A 19,669-nucleotide genomic window follows, 5' to 3' on the forward strand; every position below is an offset into this window, starting at 1 on the left:
CCTGGAAGAAACCACCCTTGGTGCTTGCCCAGAGGTCTTGGGGCTTTTGAGGAGAGAATAAGAGGTGAGCTGACTTACGGCAGGAAGCCATAAGTTGGACACCTAGAACTGGAGTGACCGACTGTAGCTGCGAGACACCCAAGGGGATCCTGTCCACAGGCCCAGAGGTTTGGGTGCCTCTGCCCTGGGGCTGCCATTGCAGATTGCTGGGTGTTCCTCACTAGGCAGGGCAGCGGCGCCCTCTAGTGCTCCCACATGGCACTGAGGCCCCGTGCAGAGGCCAGAAGCAGTATGTGCTGTGCGCAGTATCCAGAAAATAAACTGTTGCTGTTGGAGAAGGCAGCAGCTGGGAGAGGAGGAACCAGAGTATGAGAGGCCAGGAAGATGGTCCTCCTGTTCCTCCTGACCTGTCCCTCATCTGCCAGGTCCCATGACTGTACGCTAGCCCCCACCAGCATGTGGGCGGCGGGGGGGAAAGGGAGTGGGTGGTTGAGGTCTGGGCCACAGAACTCATCCCTGCTCACCACCCCTGCTGTGAGCCGTTCACCCTGAGCTGCAGCACAGGTCACTTTAGTGTGTGTTTAGGACTATCAAGACCATGTGTGTTAAAACCGCCAGTGCCAAAACGAATTGTCTTTGTGTCTGTCCCTTTCTGACCCTTTTAGGGTATGTATAAGCTTCCTGAGAGCAGGTCATCTCAAGCTCCCCTGTTCCCTCCCCTCACACTAACCATAGAACTTTGTGCACAGTAGGAGATCGAATGTTAGATACAGACATTTTTTAAAATTGGGGGTAAGCATGGCCCAACACAGAGGCAAATGTATCGTGGTGGCCTTTAGCAGTCTCTGCATCTGCCCTAGCCCCTCACCAGGTGGTGAACAGTGAGGTCCTGATGAGCCTGTAGTGTGCGCTGGCTGCCGGGAGAGCTGGGGGTCTCAGCGGCGTTCGCAGTGGTGTAAATGCGTAACTGTGATGTGTGCCAGTGACTTAGAGTTAGTGTGGCCATAAATCCTGTTTGTGCCTGTTTTCCTGGCATAGTTAATAGTGCCCCTTTACTCTATTAAAAACATTCTGGTTTGGAAGATAAATTATATGGTCTCCCTACTTAGAGCATGTAGGGCCCCACTGTGTCACCTCACTGTGCCCAGATGAAGGGAGAGGATGTGTCCAGTCATGTTTCCTGGACATCGGGGCACATCTCAGACACCAGGAGATGGAGCCTTAGGAGGGCTGGCTGAAGGCACTTTGGCTGGGGTGGGTATGCCTGAAAGGCTGGCTTTAGCCTTTTCAGGGAGTGCCTGTGGGAGAGTCTTTGCAGATCCACGTGCCACCTCTGGGACCAATGCATGGAAATAACAAGGACACATAGCTCATCTCAGTCTAAGGAAGAGCTAGCTCTTCACCCGTGAAACTTGGCCCCTAGCTACAGAGGTATCCTGGTGTGTAGTGAGTTACCCAGCAACGGCTGTGTTTAAGAAGAAGGGGGGCTGTCGGAGGGAACAGGTGATAGCTGTATTAAGTGGCAGGTTCCTCCAATTGCTCTAAGGTTCTTAAGCAACAGTAAGGCCCTGAAGTTTTATTCTGTCAGGTCGAAGGGGCAGAGACATTTGGACTTCTGATTTCTTTCCCCAACTTTTGGTCCTAAAAGAGAAGATAAGTCAGCATATGTTGTAGCGCCTGCTGCTTGGCGGGGGGACAGCAATGTGCTGGGCTAGCGTGGTGGGTTCTGTCCTCTGAGCATACCCTGCAAAGATAACCACACATGGGAATGTGTCTCTGATCTGATCTGTGCCAGGTGGAATGGTAGGGAGGGGACTCTTTTTTTTTTTTGGCCGCGCCGCACAGCTTGTGGGACGGTAGTCCCTTGACCAGGGGTTGAACCTGGGCCCTCAGCAGTGAAAGTGTGGAGCCCTAACCACTGGACTGCCAGGGAGTTCCCAGGAGGGGACTTTTTAAAGTAAGAACTTTCAGAATGTGCGCCTGATGTTGAGCAAGGGTGGGGGAGGCATGGGGGCAGGGGGACGTGTTACTGGGTAGGAGGGATGGACAGGAGGCTCTCAGAGGTTGTGCTGGCTCTGGGGAGGCTGCCAGGCTTGGCACCTGGGGCACACCTTCCTCCAGGGAAAGCCCTTTGCTGGTTCCATACCAACGGGTTTGTGTGCACCTCTGGGTAGCCAGTGCGGGGAGGGTTGCCAGCCGAGCCTGGGGCTCCCAGCCCTTCCCCTGCCCTCTCCTGCCCTGCGGTTCTGACAGTCAGCCGGATTGCTGCAAGACTGTAAGAGTGAGTGGGGCCAGGCTGGGGCTGAGGGACGTAGAGCTAAGCTTGGTGCTATTTAATGTTGATGGAGCTGCTTCCATCTGACCCCTCTGTCCTCTTGTCATACAGGGTACTGGGGAGAGACAGCTCAGAGTCCCCCAGCCCTGTTCCTGGGGGCTGAGTCCTGCCGGCAGGCAGGGTTGGGCTGTGTCGGGAGTGGGTGCTCCAATGGTGGGGGTGGGCTGAGGGCAGGGTCTTGACCCACATGGTGGTGGTACATTGCTGTCCTTGGTCCCCAAGGTAGACATATCTCAGTGAAGGGAGAAGGGGCCTTTGGAGGTGCTGGGACTCTGGGCCCAGGATCCTCCCTCTTTCGGTGTCTTTACCGTGCCTTGACCGCAGAGGCAGAGCTGTTCTGGGAAGCCCTGGTGGGGTGGGAGAGGACGGGACTTTCTATGCCCGCCCTGGCCGGGAGTTATTGTCGGGCAGAAACGGGATCAGGAGAGTCTCTGGAAGCTAGATTCTTAAGAGAAACCCAGGGGTGGGGACCTGGCTGTGTCTCGCCTGTGAGGCTGGGCTCATAGACTCTAGCCTGTCTGGGTAGCCCACCTGTGCTGCTGGTTGAACTGGACTCCTTCCCACTGCCTGCCCCCGGTGTCTGCGGATGAGCGGGCCCTGCCTCTGCCCAGCTCTGTGTGGGACCTGCTCCATCTGGCCCCTGGGTTCCCGGAAGAATCCTGGCTCCAGACTTCTGGGCCTCTTTCCATAGGTGCCCCTCCTACCCCAACCATCGTTCCTCGTGGGCTGATTGGTGAGGCCTGGCTTCTGGGACCTCAGGGCTCGCCCCGGCTTCTGGGACCTCAGGGCTCGCCCCGAGCATTTCCCCGTGGGAAGAAGCAGCTTGAGTGGAGAAGATGAATGTGTAGGAGTTCTTCAGGATGTTTCCACCTGGGCTGGCAGGGGTCAAGGAATGGGGGTCTTGGGGCTTAGAGGGGGGCTGAAGATGGGGGTCAAATAGCAGGCAAATCCAGGCCACTGACAGGCCCCTGAGGTCTGGACTCAGCTGCAAGGAGCCGCGAACCATTGTCAGACTGCTGAAAGCAGGGGTGTTGGGTCCCCCTTTTCCCCTGCACTGTCTTTCTGGACTTCTGTCTGTGTCCTGGGGTTGTCCCGGGGAAGCCAAGAGCTCTAATTTTAGAGTCTATTCCTTCCCATTCTCCTCAAGTCAGCTGCATGCTGTAGATAAGGTACAAATGCAGGACATGCTCCCTCCAAGAAGACCCTGGAGGGGACATCTGAAGGCCAGCGCGTATCTTGGGGAGTGTGAGTGTATTATCAAGGAGTGGATTTCCCAGGGGGGCCAGGGATCTGTGTGTGGGACCCTGGGAGGCCCCTGGTGACGTCCAGAGTTGCTGCTGCTGCCTCTGCTGCCATATCCCAGCCTCTGTCCCCCCAGCAGCGTCGCTTCCAAGGCTGGCCCGTGGGTGCCCTTGGTGAGGGAGGCTGCCTGCCACGTGCCAGGCCAGGTGGATGCCTGACAGCAGACATCCTCCGCAGCGCCTTGTCCTCCTTGGCCGGTTACGGTACCCTTCCCAGAAGCGAAAAGGCCACGTCCTCTCCAGCTGACACCTTGCCATGCCTGTTAACAGCCCCGTCATTACCTCCCACTTGTGCAAGGGCTCAGGAGAACCCAGGCTGTTTCAGGAGTCAGAATGTCGGGCCCCGGCTGGGTTCTAGTAGTGCTGGCTTCATCCAGCCAAATACCTGGGCCTTGCTTTTCTCTGGCCTCTTTATCCTGTCCAGGCCAGCGGGTATTTTCTTTCCTGTGTCTCAGTCCGTAAAGGGATGTCAGGTGCTTTCTGGTTGGTTCTTCAGGTGTCAGTCTGGCCTCGAGTAGTCGTCAGCATGGGGTCGTCGTTGGGATCCCTCCTGTAAAGTGGGATTCTTGCTCCTCGGGGTTGGTGTGAGGACCAGATGAGCTCTGTCTAGAGCCTTCGTCCTTGGGTGACGCCTCATCATGTACACGTCGGGGTCTTCCCTCCGTCCCCTGGCCCACGTCCCCGAGCCCAGCCCGGGGAGCACTGTGGCACCTCTTCCCCGGGCAGGCGGGGGGCAGGGGTGTGGTGTTCAGCAGGGGAGTTTCCAGTCTTGGCATTAACCAGGAGGCTCACGGTTTTGTCTCCCCCCACAGCCTGGACGTGTCTCCTCAGGTAGAATCTGACCCAGCTGCTCTTCCTCACCTCCTCCCCTGCTCCCCCTGTGCTCCGGCCTCCCCGCTCCTGCTCCCACCGCTGCTCCCATGCTAAGCACTAACCTTTTTGCAGCCACCTCCCCCGCTGCTGCCACTGCTGCCGCTGCCACCACCACCGCCATCCCTGAAGCCACCCCATGGGGATTCTTGGGTCTTACCAACCCGTTCCTCTCCTCCCTGCAGAGCAACCCTTTCTTCGAGGAACTCATAGCCGACATAGCACTAAACTGTCCTTCACCTGCTCCCTCTCTCCCCAGTGCCTCGAGGGCCAGCCCCACTCCCCTGGCCTCCTCTGGGAAAGCCCTGCCTGAGTGGGACGACACCTTCAACATCTTTGCTGCCAGCAGGCTGCGTCCAGAGGCCAGGAGTGAGATCTTGGCCCCAGCAGGAGTGGGGCTGGAGGCGACTGGGCAGCAAGACCCAGGCCCTGGGGCCGTGACAATGAAAGCAGCTGAGCCCCAGGGGGACCCTGGGGGAGGAGAAAGAGGTGGGAGCAGCGTGTGGCTGGAGCCCAGAGTTCCTCTGGACTTGGGACTGGACCATCAGAGCACGAGTGTGGTTGACCCGGGGCCCCTCGGGGCGGAAGGGGCCTGCCTGCCCTCCGCGTCAGCCCGGCCGCACCCGAGAGCCTCAGACTCTGAAGCAGACAGGGAGTTGCCAGCCCCAGGAGGGGAAGCAGGGCAGAGTCTGGCAGACAGTGCGACGTCTCTGTTTAGCTCCCCAGAAGTGATCAGTGTGTGGGAGAGGCTGCCTGGCCCAGACAGTGCCCCTGAGGGCCAGGACGAGGAGGCCTCCCAGGGTGGCAGCCAGCTTTTCCACGAGCTCAACACAGTCGACGATTCCTGGCCGTGGGATGTGGTCACCGTTTCTCCTGCAGCTGAGGCTTCCTCACCGGTCCTGTGGGGAGAGTCTGATGAGCCGCCCACTCCCCAGATGCAGCCAGAGTCACCAGAACCTGTGAGCCCCAAGAGGCGTGCGGGGCTTCCCCCACTGGAGCCGGAGTCAGAGCCCAAACCTGAGTGGATGTCGGACAAGGGGCTGCAGCCCAACACACCACCTCCCAAGCCACCGCGTCTCTTCACACCCTCAGATTCCCAGGAGAAGGAGGCAGCGATGGAGGAAGAGAAGGAGAAAGCGGCAGGGGGGCTGAGTAGCAGGGGGTCAGAGATGGGAGGAGAAGATGTCTTCCCAAGTGCGTTGACTGCTGGTCCCCCGGAGGCTGAGGAGGATGAGGGCGAGAAACCCGAGTCGGAGTCTGACAGCCGCTCTGGAGCCACGCTGGGTGGGCCAGGCCTGGAAGATCTAGCAGAGGATGCCAGCCCTCCTGTGTCTGGGCCCTGCCTACCTCGGCCCACCAGCTGCCCTCAGGATCCTGCCCCTACACCCTCAAAGACCTTGGCTCTTCAGAGTCAGCAGATCTGGGGGGCTCCAGAGAGAGAAGAAGGCCCTGAGGCTCCTGAGGCCCAGAGCCAGGAACCAGTAGGAGAGGCATGTGGGTTCCTGTCAGGCAGCTCCCAACAGGCTGACTTGTGGGTCTCGGAAGAGGATGCCTTGAACCCCTTCTTGCCTCAGGGGAGCCAAGGTCCCCCCAGCCTCCCGTCCACATCCCTTCCAGGGTCCAGGGACCCTTCCGTCCACTGTGGTCCTGAAGAGCTGCCCACCCCCGCAGAACCTGCCTTTCCGCGGCCCCCTCTCCCACCCTGGGCCAGCCGCCACCACGGGGGGCCCAGCCCTCCGTGCTCGCCCCTGCCTGGAGCCTGGCCCCTGACCTCTTGCTCCCCACCCCCCGGGGAGCCAGCCTCCCCCACTGGGAGCTCCCCCCCTCCACTTGGGGAGGACCACGCTGCAGTCACCCCAGCCTCCCCGCTTGCGCTTCTGCCCTTGGAGACACGCCCAGCTGAGGAGCCACAGCCCAGTGCCAGGTGAGCGGGCACCCAGAAACCACTCTCCAGGAGGAAGGGGGGCGCAGAGCAGCCCAAGGGCTGAGGTGTTCACATTCCAGCTTCAGCTCCTCCAGGGGTGGGTGAAGGGTTCCTTCACCCCAAGGCAGGACGGTGGAAGCTTTGGAGACACGAGCCTTCCGTGGTACTGGCTCTGAAGCTGCTTCCTCTTGGGACCTTGGACCAGCAGGTGTCCCCATAAGCCAGGGGTTTGGGGGATGATGATGATGAGGTGTAGGGGGTGAGGAATGAGGTGGGGAGAAGTGATATGGGCCAGCAGGGGAAGGGGGATGCGAACTCAGGTTCTCAGCACAGGAGGGGCTGGGGCAGTGCAGCTTGTCAAGTGGCGGCCCTTGGGGGAGCAGACTGTGGAAGGCAGAGAGCCAGAGGGGAGGGACTGGTCCTGAGGTCAGAGAGGAGAGCCAAGATACCTTTAGAGGACAAAAGAAAAGCTAAGATGCTCCCCACATACGTGACCCTCAGAAAAATGTTTTTTTCCTGACCCCAGCAGGTGCCTCATTGGTTTGCATTTGTGCCTTTCAGGGGGTGGTCCCGACGTGCTTAGGACTGTGCTGAGTGGACAGTGGATGCCTGTGTGACTGTGGTCACTGTGGCATTGGTCTCTTTGGGAAGAATTATGAGGCCATGACCTCACTGGGTGGCTGGTGATGGGTGACCAGAGCTGAGGCCTGGAGAGACAGGTCACCGTGGGGAATGGCGTATCACTTAGCCGGGGCAGCAAAGTCCAGAGGGAGTCTAGCACTTCAGGAGACCTGAGTGAAGAAGTGGGGTGTGGGGAGGAGCAGAGGGGCACAGGCTCCAGCACTGGCCTCTGGGAGGCCCCCAGCCCACCAACTCATACCTTTGGTCATCCAGATTCACTGAGTGTCGACTGTGTGACAGCCACTGAACAGAGATGAAAGACACTGTTCCCACTGTATTCCCAAGGAGTTCCCACTCCAGAGGGGAAGACAAAAGTGAACCGGGGAAGGGAACCCCAGGGGGCCAGTGCTGATAGGCGAAAAGTGGGTGGGAAGGAGTCTGGGCTGCTCCCGACGGCTGTTCCAGCGGGAGGCGGTGATGCTGATCCCAGAGGTGAGAGAGAGGAGGTGGTTAGGGCTTCCTGGCTCTGACGACAGCATCCTCAGCTGGCCCTGCCACATTCCAGCACCACTTCTAATTATACTCACCACTTTCTGGAAGTTTTATTCTCTTCAGAGTTGGCATCACGTCTGTACTTGGCAGGTTCCTTCCATCTCATGACGTTGATGGGTCAAGGAGAGCTGTCCCCATTTATCAGATGAGGAAATGGAGTCCATGAGAGCTGCAGGGTCCAGGGTCCCTCAGATGTAGGGGGGGCAGTCAGACTGAGAGCCCAAGACTCCCAGCCCCCCATTCAGGGGGTGTTTATGCCGCACTGGTATTCCTGCCCTCCCTCAACACAGCCCAAAGGTGGCACGAGAGCTGCCTTTACATCCTCATCCTTAATGTAAACTCCTAGATGGGCAGGAGGGGCTGGGATGGGTTCTTTTCCCTACCGTCTGCCCCCGCCTGGGCTCTCTGCCTCTCCTCCCGGGTTGTGACACTGAATCCACAGCGCTGTCCTGAGTATCAGAGCTGGCTTCTCTGGGTCTGGGTGGGCCTCCCTTCAGTGGTGTCGGGGGCCTTGGGATAAGCCGTTTTGCTTCCTCCTCCTGAATGGTCCACATCCTCTGTGAAGTAAGTATACGTTTAGGAGTCCCCTAGAGGCGGGTTAAGTTGGTTCGGAGGCTGATGCTTGCAGTTCGGGTGCTCATGACAGGTACAGGGTGCTGGGGGATCCCGGAGGAGAGTCACCTTAGTCAGCGTGGGGGAATCAGGAAGGTTTCCTGGAGGAAATGGACTTGCACAGCTTTGAAACATGAGTAGGCGTTAGCAGGCCAGCAGGCAGAGGCGCAGTGTTCCAGACAGAGCAACAGCTTTCACAAGAACCTAAAGATGAGAGAGAGCACGTTTTCCTTTGGCTGGAGTGAATGAGGGAGTAGGGGGCCAGGAAGAAAGGGCAGGGGCCAGGTTGTGTTAGAGATTGTGTTTTCTTACCTTGATAGGGAGCCACTGGGGAGGCGAGACCATTATCCCACAGAGGAATGGAGGAGTGGTTGGAGGTGGGCAAGATTGCCCGGCAGGAGCTGATTTAGCAGTTGGGTGTGGCTGGAAAAAGGTTTACCCAACGCTGGCTTGGAGAGGAGGGGATAGTGTGAGAGAAGGTGAGAAGGTAGCAGGGCTTGATGTTTGTCAAGGCTGAAGTGGGAGTGGGGGGCGTTCCGAGGGGTTCCCAGGTTTCTGACTAGAGCCGTAAGAGGCTAATGGTGCCTGGCACTCACCGCGAGGGAGTGTAGGAAAGGGTAGGCAGGCTGGAGGGGAGTGTGGATTCCGCTGGAGCCAGCCTGCAACTGTCTGCCTAGGCCTAGAGCTCAGGGGTGAGGTCTGGGCTGGAGATGGAGATTAGAGGTGGAGGGGAGAGAACCCAGGAGCAGACCCTCAGTTGAGCCTGGGAAGGATGTCAGGTGTCAGGAAACCAGACGGAGGTCTTGGGGAAAACCAGGGAGAAGGAGAGCAGTCCAAAGGAAAGAGTGAGTGAGCAGTCCAAGGGTCAGCTCTGCAGAGAGGTCAGTGAGGTGAGAACTGAGGGGTTGGTGGCCTCAGCAGGAACACTTGTGACGGGCCGGTGGGGGCCACTGTCCTAATGGGTGGAGGAGTCAACGGAAGGTGGGAACTTGTAGAGACAGAACGCGGTCCTCGTGCTCTGGAGAGGCTGGGTGAGAAGGAAGAAGAGGTGGGGATGACTGAGGGTGATGGCTAGGCGAAGACAAGGTCAAGGGAGGGTTTCTCAGGCCTATGTAAATGCTGATGGCAAGCAACTGGTAGAGGTGGGCGAGTGACCAAGCGCCCCAGTTTGCCCAGGTCTTCCTTGGCTTTAGCACTGAAAGTCCCACATCCTAGAAATCCCCGGTCCTGGGAAAATTAGGAAACTGGGAGGATTGATCATCCCCCTAGAGAAACGTTACAATAGAGAAGAGGAGGGAGGGGGGCTGTCTGGAGGGGGTGGCTCTGGCAAAGACTGGGATTAGGTACAGAGAAGTCTGCAGGACGGCCGCTGCTGTCCCTGTGAAGGGCGGGCGGGGGGCGACCCAAGGGAGTGAAGCGGGGAGGGGCAGGCAGTGGAGTGAGGAGAGCAGTGAGGGCAGGGGCGCGGAGGGGCAGCCGCCGCCAGGTGGTGAGACCTGCTGGACCCACAGAGAAGGTGGCCCCCCTTTCCTTGTGCCACGCATCCCTCCCCGTAACGCATCTCCTGTCTGTCTTCGCAGTCCCCACCCTGTGAAGCCCCTCAGTGCTGCCCCAGTGGAGGGCAGCCCTGACAGGAAGCAGCCCCGCTCCAGTCTGAGCACAGCCCTGAGCAGCGGGCTGGAGAGGCTCAAGACGGTCACATCTGGCAGCATTCAGCCTGTGGCTCCGGCCCCCCAGGTTGGCCAGACTGTGGACGCCAAGAGGCTGAAGGTGAGGCCCAGCAGGGTGCCTGGGGCGTCAGAGCAGACGTGTGGTGCTGTGAAGAGACGTCAGGTGTCTCGAGCTCAGGGGCCGGGTGCTGGGCAGGGTGGAGCAAGGAGCAGGCCTGGCACCCCCCCACCAGAGCCTTGAAGCCAGTTAGGCTGTCCCTGGCATTGGGACAGAGGCAGCTCCTAGGGCCTCTGTGGGGAAACGGGGGTGTTGGTGGGCAGGTGGGCAGGGGGGCCTGAGGCTGTCCTGCTCACTCCTACTCCCTCTGGCCTCAGGACTCCGGTGTGCTGGACCAGTCGGCCAAATACTACCACCTGACCCACGACGAGCTCATCGGTCTGCTCCTGCAGCGGGAGCGGGAGCTGAGCCAGCGGGACGAGCACGTGCAGGAGCTAGAGAGCTACATCGACCGGCTGCTGGTGCGGATCATGGAGACCTCGCCCACACTGCTGCAGATCCCCCCTGCTCCCCCCAAGTAGCCCTCTTCACCCCCCTCCCCAGAGGCTTGGCGCAGACCCACTACCCAGCAGGGCTCGCGCCCTCCCTCCCTCCCTCCCACTGAACTCTCACCTGGGTCCGGGTGCAGCCTGTCCTCTGTTGTCACCCCTTGTTCCCCCTCTCCCCTGCCTCAAACTGGGGCTGCTGGCAGGGGAGCCCTTTGGACTCCCATTGGCGCCATCAAGTTCTGTGCACAACTTGTGTCTTTGGGAGCCCTGAGTCTTTCCCATCTGCCTATTTTCATACCCCTTAGCTTTGGGGGCTCCAGGGAATTGGAGCAAAGAATTTAGCCCTCAAGAGGGAGCAGGGGTGAGCTGCAATTCGATGTGGTGGTATCTGGGACATACTTTATTACCCGCATTTCTTCCACGGCTAAACCCTCGTCCTCTCCACCTCCCTCCAGCCTCTGGAGGTCTCCTAGTAGTACTGGAGCTGTGGCAGGGACCAAGCGCCCAGTTCTCTGTGAGTTATGGGCAACCAGGGCACCTACTCTTCAGCCTCACGTCCAATTCCCCTAGGAGCAGGGAGCCTGTATGGTCTAGTCTTGTCTCTGCCGTGTCCCAAGTCTGATTGCTTTCAGCTGTTTGCTGAGCGAGTGCAGCGTGGATGGAGGGAGATGATGGGGGCCGCTCCCCGCCCTCATCTTCTGACTTTTGCATTGAGTGTCATGTGTGAATGTGTGGAGAGCTGGGACAGGAGTGGGGAGAGCACCTTCTCACCCACCTCCAGGCTTTGGGCTGCTTATGTTTGGGGATCAAGCCTCCAGCTTTGTTCTCATTGCCTGTCCAGATGCCAAAACTCTGTGCTGCTGCAGGGTTTGAACTTTTGGAAACCAATTAAAATGTGCCTTTTGTGGGTAGGGTCAAAAGCCTCTGGAGGTAGACCTCTCCCCCTAGTTGGCGTCCCCCTCCCCTCCTGTTGAGCACATGGGGTTGGATCTTTTGGGGCCCTGGGAATGGGAAAGGAGGGTGGGGGCAGCCCTGCTGCATGCTCTGCCCCTCCCCTAGAGTTAACTTCGGCTAAGGTTCCGGCCAGGCTGCTGCTGCTCCCTCAGCATCCCTGCCATCTCCTCCTCCTCCCTCAACCCAAATTGAGGAGGGTCCTAGGACAAAAACTACATTCTGGGAGTGGGTGGTCGCCCTCTGCCTATACTTAGGAAAAAGCCTTTCTTGCCTCCCATTCGCCCACTAGCTGCTGACCAGCCTGTCCCTTCTGCTCCACGTCCTTGCCTGGCTTGGCTGCAGTGCACTTTGAAACAAAGTGTCTGTCCTTTGGCCCGGCCCCTGGTTTGCTTGCAGAAAACATGACAGACTTGCCCATGGCATCTGCAGGGAATCTTTGGTGGCTGGGGGGTACTCTGCCTTAGCGTTGTGGGGTGAGGAGGTGCTGAAGGGGCATGCTTTTGGCCCACCGAGAAGGTGAGAGCTCCTCTGTGACTACCTCTTCTTCGTGAGACAGCCTGTGGGGTCACTCGGACAGCCATGGAAAGGGATGTGCTCTCTGGGTCATGTCTTCCTTCTGCCAGGATGAAGCCGAGGAGTCCCACCCATGGGGGAAAGCCCCTGTCATGTTATCTACCTTAAGAATCACTCGTCAAAGCTGAGGAGTGTTCACAGGTGCTCAAGACTTTGGTCATGTTTTGGGAGGGTCCTTGGGGGTTGGATGGGTGTCTCTTCAGGAGGAAGGGGATCACTCCTCCACTAGGTGTTCCTCTGGGCTCTGTTCAGTCTCAGTCCTGATCCTGGTCTTCCACTCACCCTTGATTATGGGCCTCCAAAATGCCCAGGGCAGGGGTGTCTTCAAAGAGTTTTGAGCTGAAGCCCAGGGTTCTTGTGGCTGTTTTTGCTCCTAGCCATAACTTGGAGGAGAGCTGCAGGTGGGGTGGGCAGGGAGCAGGCACAGTTCTGCTTTGCTGTTTGTCTTCCTAGTTGTAACGCCTGTTTATAAAGAGCTTGTTCTTCATGTTTTGAGCACTTTATGAAGAATAAAAAATTAACATACTGCAGGTGGCTCTGTTGTGTTACTGTTTTGATAAGTGTATGAAGGAGGCTTCCCGGAGGAGAAAGCAGCCTTAAATCAAGATGATGCGGTTCTCGGATGATACCGCCCCTGCCCTAACCTCAGGGGCAGCCGCACAGCGTTGCTGAGTGGGCCGGGCTCCGTCTTTTCTCACTCCCGGGAAACCCACATTTACTGAGTGATGTGGGGAATACAGAGGGATTTTAAAAGACTTGATTCCTACTCTCAAGCCACTTAGTCTAGTAGGGAAAGATAAGATACAAATCCAAGATACAAATGGTTTCTTCACGGCCAGCTAGACTTTCTCCAGCTAGGAAAAGTCTGTTTCTTGTGGTTTGACATGGATGAGGAACTGACTGCTACAGATCATGCAGTGTCCAGAAGGCATGAGCTAACCCAGCACTTCACCATAAGCCTAAGGAGACTCAAAGTGCGGGGGTGGGGGTAGGGGTGGGGGGTGGTTAGGTTCCTAAGATCAAAAACCAAACATTTCTGCTGTCCTCTTGGGCAAAACAGGCAGCTGTCCTTCAGTCATTCACGTAACCCTTCCCCCCCCCAGTCTGGCTCACTGACCAGATATTTCAGCTAGGAATCTGCTACTCTAATCTGCAGGGGTGTTTATTATCCCTGCTAGTGCCTTGCTCTACAATCTGCAGTACTCCCCCTTACCTAAAGTCCTTGTAGCTGGTGCTTGTTAAGCACTTCTGAAACCCCCTCCCCCTACCCCATCCCAGTTCTCTTCCAGCCCAGGAACTGGGCCCAGGAGAGATCTTCGGTTGGCCAGAGGAAGTGAAGGCTGCCAAGGCTCTTTCTTAAGTCCTTGCTGTTTAACTCATACAGCAACAAATACTTGAGTCTCTGCTGTGAGCCCTCTCAGCTAGCACTAAGGACTTCGCAATGAATCCAAAAGTCACAACTCCTGCCCTGTGGACCTCACACTAGGAAAGGCAGATAGTCAAAACCACAAATAATTATAAATGCAAGGGCTGCGAAAGGAAAGTGCTGGCAGCTATAGGAATATGTGGTGGATTTTGCGGAAGCAGGGCGAGGATTGGCAAATGCAATATTTACGCTGAGACCAGAAAGAGTCAGCATCAGGCTAAGATTAAAAAGTTAAGGTCTTTTGGGTCAATGGCGCGGCGAGCGCCCAGCATGCTCCAGGAACTGAGTTGGAGAGCAAGGGGCGAGGGGCAGGGTGGCGACGGAAGGACCTGCATGAAGATTCTGCAGTGCAATTCTTCGCACAAAGTTTTCCAGGATTACCTTATTGTCTGGAGTCCTTGCCCATCTGGTCCAAGGGTCGGACCCACTTCAGTAGGGCTCTTCTGGGCTGCAGCTCCAGGAGCGACGCCCACCGCAGCAACTCAAACTTCTAGGGGCAGGTAACCAGCGAGGGATCGCCCGATGGCCCCCTATCGAGACCTTAAGAGTCGTACACGCACACTCCTCCCGGACTGCCGACGCCTGCAAAATTAGCGGCGGGAACCGAGACCCGGTCTGAGTCGGTGCAACTCCCCGCAGTCTAGGGTTGTCAAGCTCCGTGACAAGAAAAACTACACTCCCCACAACCCCTTGCGCCTCCGGTTTGCTGCGGTTGCTTGCGGCCAATCGGGAGAGGCAGCTGTGGCGGGGGCCGAGGAGGGACATTTTAAAAGGGCTGGAGATTGCGGGCGTCAGTGGCCATGGCGGATACAGCGACTACAGCATCGGCGGCGGCGGCGGCGGCGGCTAGTGCCGCTAACGCCTCGACCGATGCACCGCCTTTCCAACTGGGCAAACCCCGCTTCCAGCAGGTGAGGACCGGGCTGTGGCTTGAGGGTCGGTGGGTAGCATAGGGAGGGCGAGCAAACTCCTCTCCAAAATCCTCTTTAGCCCTAGGGTCTCCGACCCGCGGCCACCAGGGAGCCTGCAGCTACTGCCTGGGGGAAACCGCGGCCACAGCCGCCTTTTTCCCATTGGTCAGTGGGGTGGGCGAGGGCTCCCACCTTGGCTCCCTATTGGCCATCGGCGTCGTCACTCCCCATCCGCCCGCGCCCTCCAGGCCTTCCCGCCCGAGGCTCTCTGTGATTGGCCACTGCCCGCCGCGGCCCGGGATCCGAGCTCCCGGGCCCGAGCCGCTTGGGCAGGGTCTCTTGGACAGTGCAGCCGCCCGCTTCAGGCGGAAAGTTCGAGTCCGGCCCTGGGTGTGAAGTTGGCATGGCCGAGATGCCTTCTAACTTTTTCCCCGGGTGGTGACCGACATTCTTTCCGAGCTGCCCGCGGAGCCTCTGGGCAGCATCCGTGCCCCGCGGCCCCGCTCCCAGCCCTCCACCCCAAGCAGGGTCCGCGGTGGGGATGGGTGAGGGCCGCGAGCCGAGGGGTACCCGCCGCCCGGCGACCCCTCTCCCCTCCGGCGGGGGATTCACTGACGCAGCGAGTCGGCCGGCTGGTGCCCTGCCGGAGATGGAGCGAGGACGTTCGGGGAGAGCCGGGGTGCGGAGGAAACGCTGTGTCATCCCAGGGGACCGCCGGGCGCTCGGAGGGTCCGCGTCCCCGGGAGCCTGCCCCAACCCCCTACCCCGCTGCGACCTCCACGGAGCACTCTTCTCTGTCCGACCCGATATGGCTCTTCGGGGCACGGTGACAGTCGTCCTTTTCCTTCGGAACCCCAGACAGGGCGTCTGTAACTCGCCCTCGGCCCAGGAGACGGGGATAGGGTCCGCAGCCGGGACGTGCGGCCCGGGGTTGGAGGCTGGGAGGGGCCGTTCCCACGCCGCCTTCCCGGGCCCCCGCTGCCTCCAGCGCTGAGGAAATGGACTTTGTTAGGAAAAGGGGCAAAGAGACTCGGCTGAAGTGAACCAGGCTTGCCGGGGGTGGGGGGCATTGGAGGCGGACGGAAAGAAGTTTGCAGGAAGAAAGGAAATTGTACAAAGGTCGGTGCAGTGGTTGATTGGTTGGTTGTTTTCATGATGGTGGGAGAGGGACTGGTTCCAGCAAAGTGGTGCACTGAGCTTTGCTGATAATTAAGGAGTTGCGCTTATGAGCCTTCTGAGAAAATGTCCCCACTGTTTTTAAACAGGACTTTAATTCCTTTAAAAAATAAACCATCTCAGCATGTAGGTATCTGAGGCGAGACTGGTGTCATCCTGTCAATGCAGGGTGCCACCTGGAACTGCCTGTCAGGGGTTCCTCTGCCTGGACTTGAGTGACACTTCATTAGCTGACCCCCGTCTCCGCCCTCCACACACATTCTGTTGTACTAGTCCTTCAAGACTCAGGCCCGCCTCCTCCTAAACACTTCCTCCCTTCTTCCCCTTACCCCCTGGTGGGACCAGGTCTCAGACTCCCTCCTGCCTGCCTCTTTGGCCACCCCAAGTGGGATCCTCAAAGGTCAGCCTTTACAACAGTCTGCCCTGTGGTTCTCTAATACTTGTCTGTGTGATTACTTGGTCTCCTCAACATTTGTGAACACCTTTTGAGAGGAGGGGCTGATTATGCCCTTCCCTTGTCTCCATCCTACTCTGAGGTGGGGCTTGGCACATAGTAATGTGCTGCATAAAGATTTGTGGGTTCATTTTTTCCCAGTACCTGTCCTGGGACATTCTGTCACACAACAGATATTTGAGAACCTCCTAGTGGCTTTAATGACTGAGCCCTTTGCTGTGATCACCGCTGGAGCCATAAATGCACATTTGGGGCTACTGTTCAGGCAGCCATTGCTGGTACCTCCTTTTGGCACCACTCCTGAGGGCAGCAAGTGTTTGTTATATTTGCTTTTGAAGCACCTCTCCCCAAGCATAGTGACCTGCATAAAGCACAGTGCATGTGATATTCATTCATGTTAAGGAACTTCCCTTTCCTCCAGATCTGCTCCTCCACACGACTCCCTGGTTGTGCAAGCAGCCCAACCTGCCACCCAGATGACTCTCAAGAAACTGGGAGTCACCTGTATACTTGCCTTCCTCTCCTTCACCCTCTAAATACAACCAGAGGCCCAGGGTTCTCATCTCAGATAGCTCTCAAATCCACTTGTCTCCACTGCTGGAATCCTAGACTGAGCCCCCATCATCTATCTCCTGAGCCACTGCAGAAGCCTCCTAACAGGTCTCCCTAGTTGCACTCTGGCCCCCTTCCGATCCCTTCCTTTTCCGCACGGCAGAGTCCCAACAATGCAGGTCTGATCAGGTGACGCCCCACCCTCTCGCCCAACACATATGTTCTTAAACACCTTCCAGTGACTTCCCCTACTTCTGAGATAAAGACCTCTGTTTGGAAGGCCCCAAAGGCCTGCATGGCCCACCCCTGCTGACCTCTTCTTCCTCCAGTGGAAACCCCACGCATCCCCTTGAATCCTGCTTCCCACCACACTGGCTACTTTCAGCCCCTTGAACCCTGAGTGGTTCGTAATCCAGGGCTCAGTCCCAGAGCCCAGTCCAGGGACACCACTCTCAACCCCCAACCAGTATCACCGCTTTCTGCAAGACTGGGCAGGGTCTTTCCTTACTCCCTGGGGTCCCCCCAGAACCCTTCTTCCTTTCATTCCTCAAGGATCTCCCTGTGCAGGGGGTAGTAGGAGGAGGGGCACTGAGCAGTGTCAGAGGGTGGAGAAAGGTAGCTTGCCTCGATGGGCTTTGGTCTGTTACCGTCTTTCTCACCATAAGATGATAATGCTAGTCAAGCATCGTTCTAATCTTTTTGTGCATTGACCTATTTAATTTTCATGATGACCGAGTGAGACAGGTACAGTTATCCCATGTATTATAGGTGAGAAGACCGGCACACAAACAGATTCAGTTACTTCCTAGGCAGTCTGGCTCCAGAGTCTACGTTTGTCTGTTTATTGTCAATTTTTTTTATTATGGAGGCTTTCAAGCATGCAAAAGTGGAGGCAATTGTCAATGAACTCCTGTGCACCTGTCACTCAGTTTCAACAGTTGCCAGTGTGAGGCCCACCTCATTTCACCTATATGCCCCCACCCCAACCAATGAATTATTTTAAAGCAAAGCCCATTATTTCATTGTACCTGCTGTAGGTATCTCTCAAAAGTAAAGACTTTTTTGGTTAGCTTTTCTAAATAAACTGTAAAATTTTTGAAATAATTTTGTGTGTACAGAAGTCAAGTAGCAGAATTCCTGTATAACCCTCACCCAAGTTTCCCCTAGTGTCATCATCTCAGATTACCACGGTACATTTGTTAGAACTAAGAAACCAACATTGGAACATTACTATTAACTACACTCCAGACTTTGTTGGATTTCACTATCTTTTACACTAATGTTATCTTTCTGTTCCAGAATCCCACATTCCATTTGGTCGTCATGTTTCCTCAGTCTCCCCTCGGGTCTATGACAGTTTCTCAGACTTACCTTGTGTTTGATGACCTTGACAGTTTTGAGAAGTACTGGTCAGATATTTTATAGAAGGTCCCTCAATTTGGGTTTGTCTAGTGTCTTTCTCATGGTTAGATGGTTATGGGTTTTAGGGGGAGAATGTCACAGAGGTGAAGTGCCTTCTTTTTCACATGGTATCAGAGGGTTTTTTGATTAGTTTTAACATAACCATCATACCACTAGCACACCTAAAATAATTATTTCTTAATATCATCAAACCAGTCATTATTTGTCTTAGTCTGTTTGGGGTGCTATAACAAAATACCATAGATTGGGTAGCATATATACAACAGAAATTTATTTTTCACAGTTCTCGAAGCTGGAAGTCCAAGATCAAGGCACTGGCAGATTCACTGTCTGATGAGAGTCAGCTTTCTTGTTCATAGATAACATCTTCTAGCTGTAACCTCCCATGGCAGAAGGGAAGAGGGATCTTTCTGGGGTCTCTTTTACAAGAGCACTAATCCTAATCATTAGGGCAACCTCATCACTTCCCAAAGACCCCACTTCCTAAAACAGTCACCTTGGAGGTTAGGATTTCAACATATGACTTTGGGGGTGGGGTGGGGACAAGCATTCAGTCCGTTGCACTATTCACATTTCCCTGATTGTCACATCATTTTAAAAATAATTGGTTTGTTTCAATCAGGATCCCACAAGGCCCACGCATCATATTTGACTGATAGGTCCCTTTCCTCTCTTCTAATCTATTGGTTCTTCCCTCTTTCTTTCTTTCTATTTGTTGAAGAAACTGGGTTGTTTGTCCTGTACAATTTCCCTATTCTGAATGTGACTGAAGGTATCTCTGTGGTATAAGTTAAGATGTTCCTCTGTCCCCTGTTGTTCCTGTAAACTTCAAGTCCATACTTTTAACCACTGCCCCATATTGCCAGGTGAAGGGAAGATGGCAGGAGTGCCTGGGGGAGCTCTGTGAACTGACTGCTACCTTTCCTCCTCCTTTTCTGCTCATTTCCTTTCCTGAACCCACTTTTTTCTTCCTTCAGGCCTGACACCGTTTTTGGCAATTTGGGGCCCCAGGACAGGAAACAAACACACATGATTCTTCCCATTTGTGATTCAGTCTATCCAGAAATAAGTTTGCTTTATTTTTTTTTAAACTTCCTTGTTTCTTCAGAAATCTCACTTATCTGCTATGACGACTGGGGGTATGGGTGTGCTGTGTGTGTCCTGGGTCCAAAATCCACCAAAGCCTACGATAGCAGAGCAGGTGGGTTGCATAAGGCTCCCTCTGGGGTCCAGGGAGCTTGTGGGCCGGAAAATGCACTCTTCACTTCAAGATGGAGAGGTTTGTGTGGGCCGAGAGTCAGGAGGCAATGAGGAAGTTTCTCATACAGTTTGCCTGAAATAAGTTCTAAAGTGAAAATGCCTTGCAGGTAGTTATACATTTACGTTCTGTAGGCTAGAGAGCGACTGTTTCCCAGGGCTGGTCCTGGGGCTTGTTTGTGCTGTGGACACGGTCAACACCTTCCCGTCCAGTGGCTCTCAACCCCTGCTGCACAGTAATCACCTGGGCAGGTTTCTAAACAGACACCGATGCCTGGAGCCCACCCCAGGCCAATAGCATTCGAATCCCTGGGTGTACCGCCTGGATTTTAGAAAACCCAGGTGATTCAGTGTGTAGCCTGGTTGAGGACTACTGAGCTGGTCCAGGCTTTCCGCCTTTGGGCTGCAGGTTCAGTGATTTAGGGGTCTGGGTGCAGGCGGGCTGTCGGTTTCTTCTCAGGCCTTTGCCCTCAGTTGCTGCTCCCGAGGCAGCTCTCTGGCTCTGCTGTCCTG

At 56.2% G+C, this 19,669-nt stretch overlaps 2 protein-coding genes across 8 annotated transcripts in view; both read left to right on the plus strand.

The window, feature by feature from the left end:
- The window catches only part of RAB11FIP5 (RAB11 family interacting protein 5), a 36,366-nt gene extending 23,880 nt beyond the window's left edge, over positions 1-12,486 (plus strand). For 2 of the 4 annotated variants that reach the window (XM_082425994.1, XM_082425995.1), the window contains 3 exons: positions 4,766-6,430; positions 9,796-9,985; positions 10,261-12,486. In XM_082425994.1, the coding sequence (XP_082282120.1) occupies positions 4,766-6,430; positions 9,796-9,985; positions 10,261-10,464 (2,059 nt within the window). In that variant the 3' untranslated portion in view covers positions 10,465-12,486. The remainder of the gene's footprint in view (positions 1-4,765; positions 6,431-9,795; positions 9,986-10,260) is intronic. The other 2 variants (XM_082425996.1, XM_082425997.1) reach the window with 1 other exon arrangement.
- Positions 12,487-12,589: 103 nt separating this feature from the next.
- Positions 12,590-19,669, plus strand: part of SFXN5 (sideroflexin 5) — a 120,693-nt gene continuing 113,613 nt past the window's right edge. For 2 of the 4 annotated variants that reach the window (XM_082426073.1, XM_082426072.1), the window contains exon 1: positions 12,590-14,295. In XM_082426073.1, the coding sequence (XP_082282199.1) occupies positions 14,185-14,295 (111 nt within the window). In that variant the 5' untranslated portion in view covers positions 12,590-14,184. The remainder of the gene's footprint in view (positions 14,296-19,669) is intronic. The other 2 variants (XM_082426070.1, XM_082426071.1) reach the window with 2 other exon arrangements.

The sequence above is a fragment of the Balaenoptera physalus genome (genome assembly GCF_965194825.1).
Source record: "Balaenoptera physalus genome assembly, chromosome: 15".
NCBI lineage: Eukaryota > Metazoa > Chordata > Mammalia > Artiodactyla > Balaenopteridae > Balaenoptera > Balaenoptera physalus.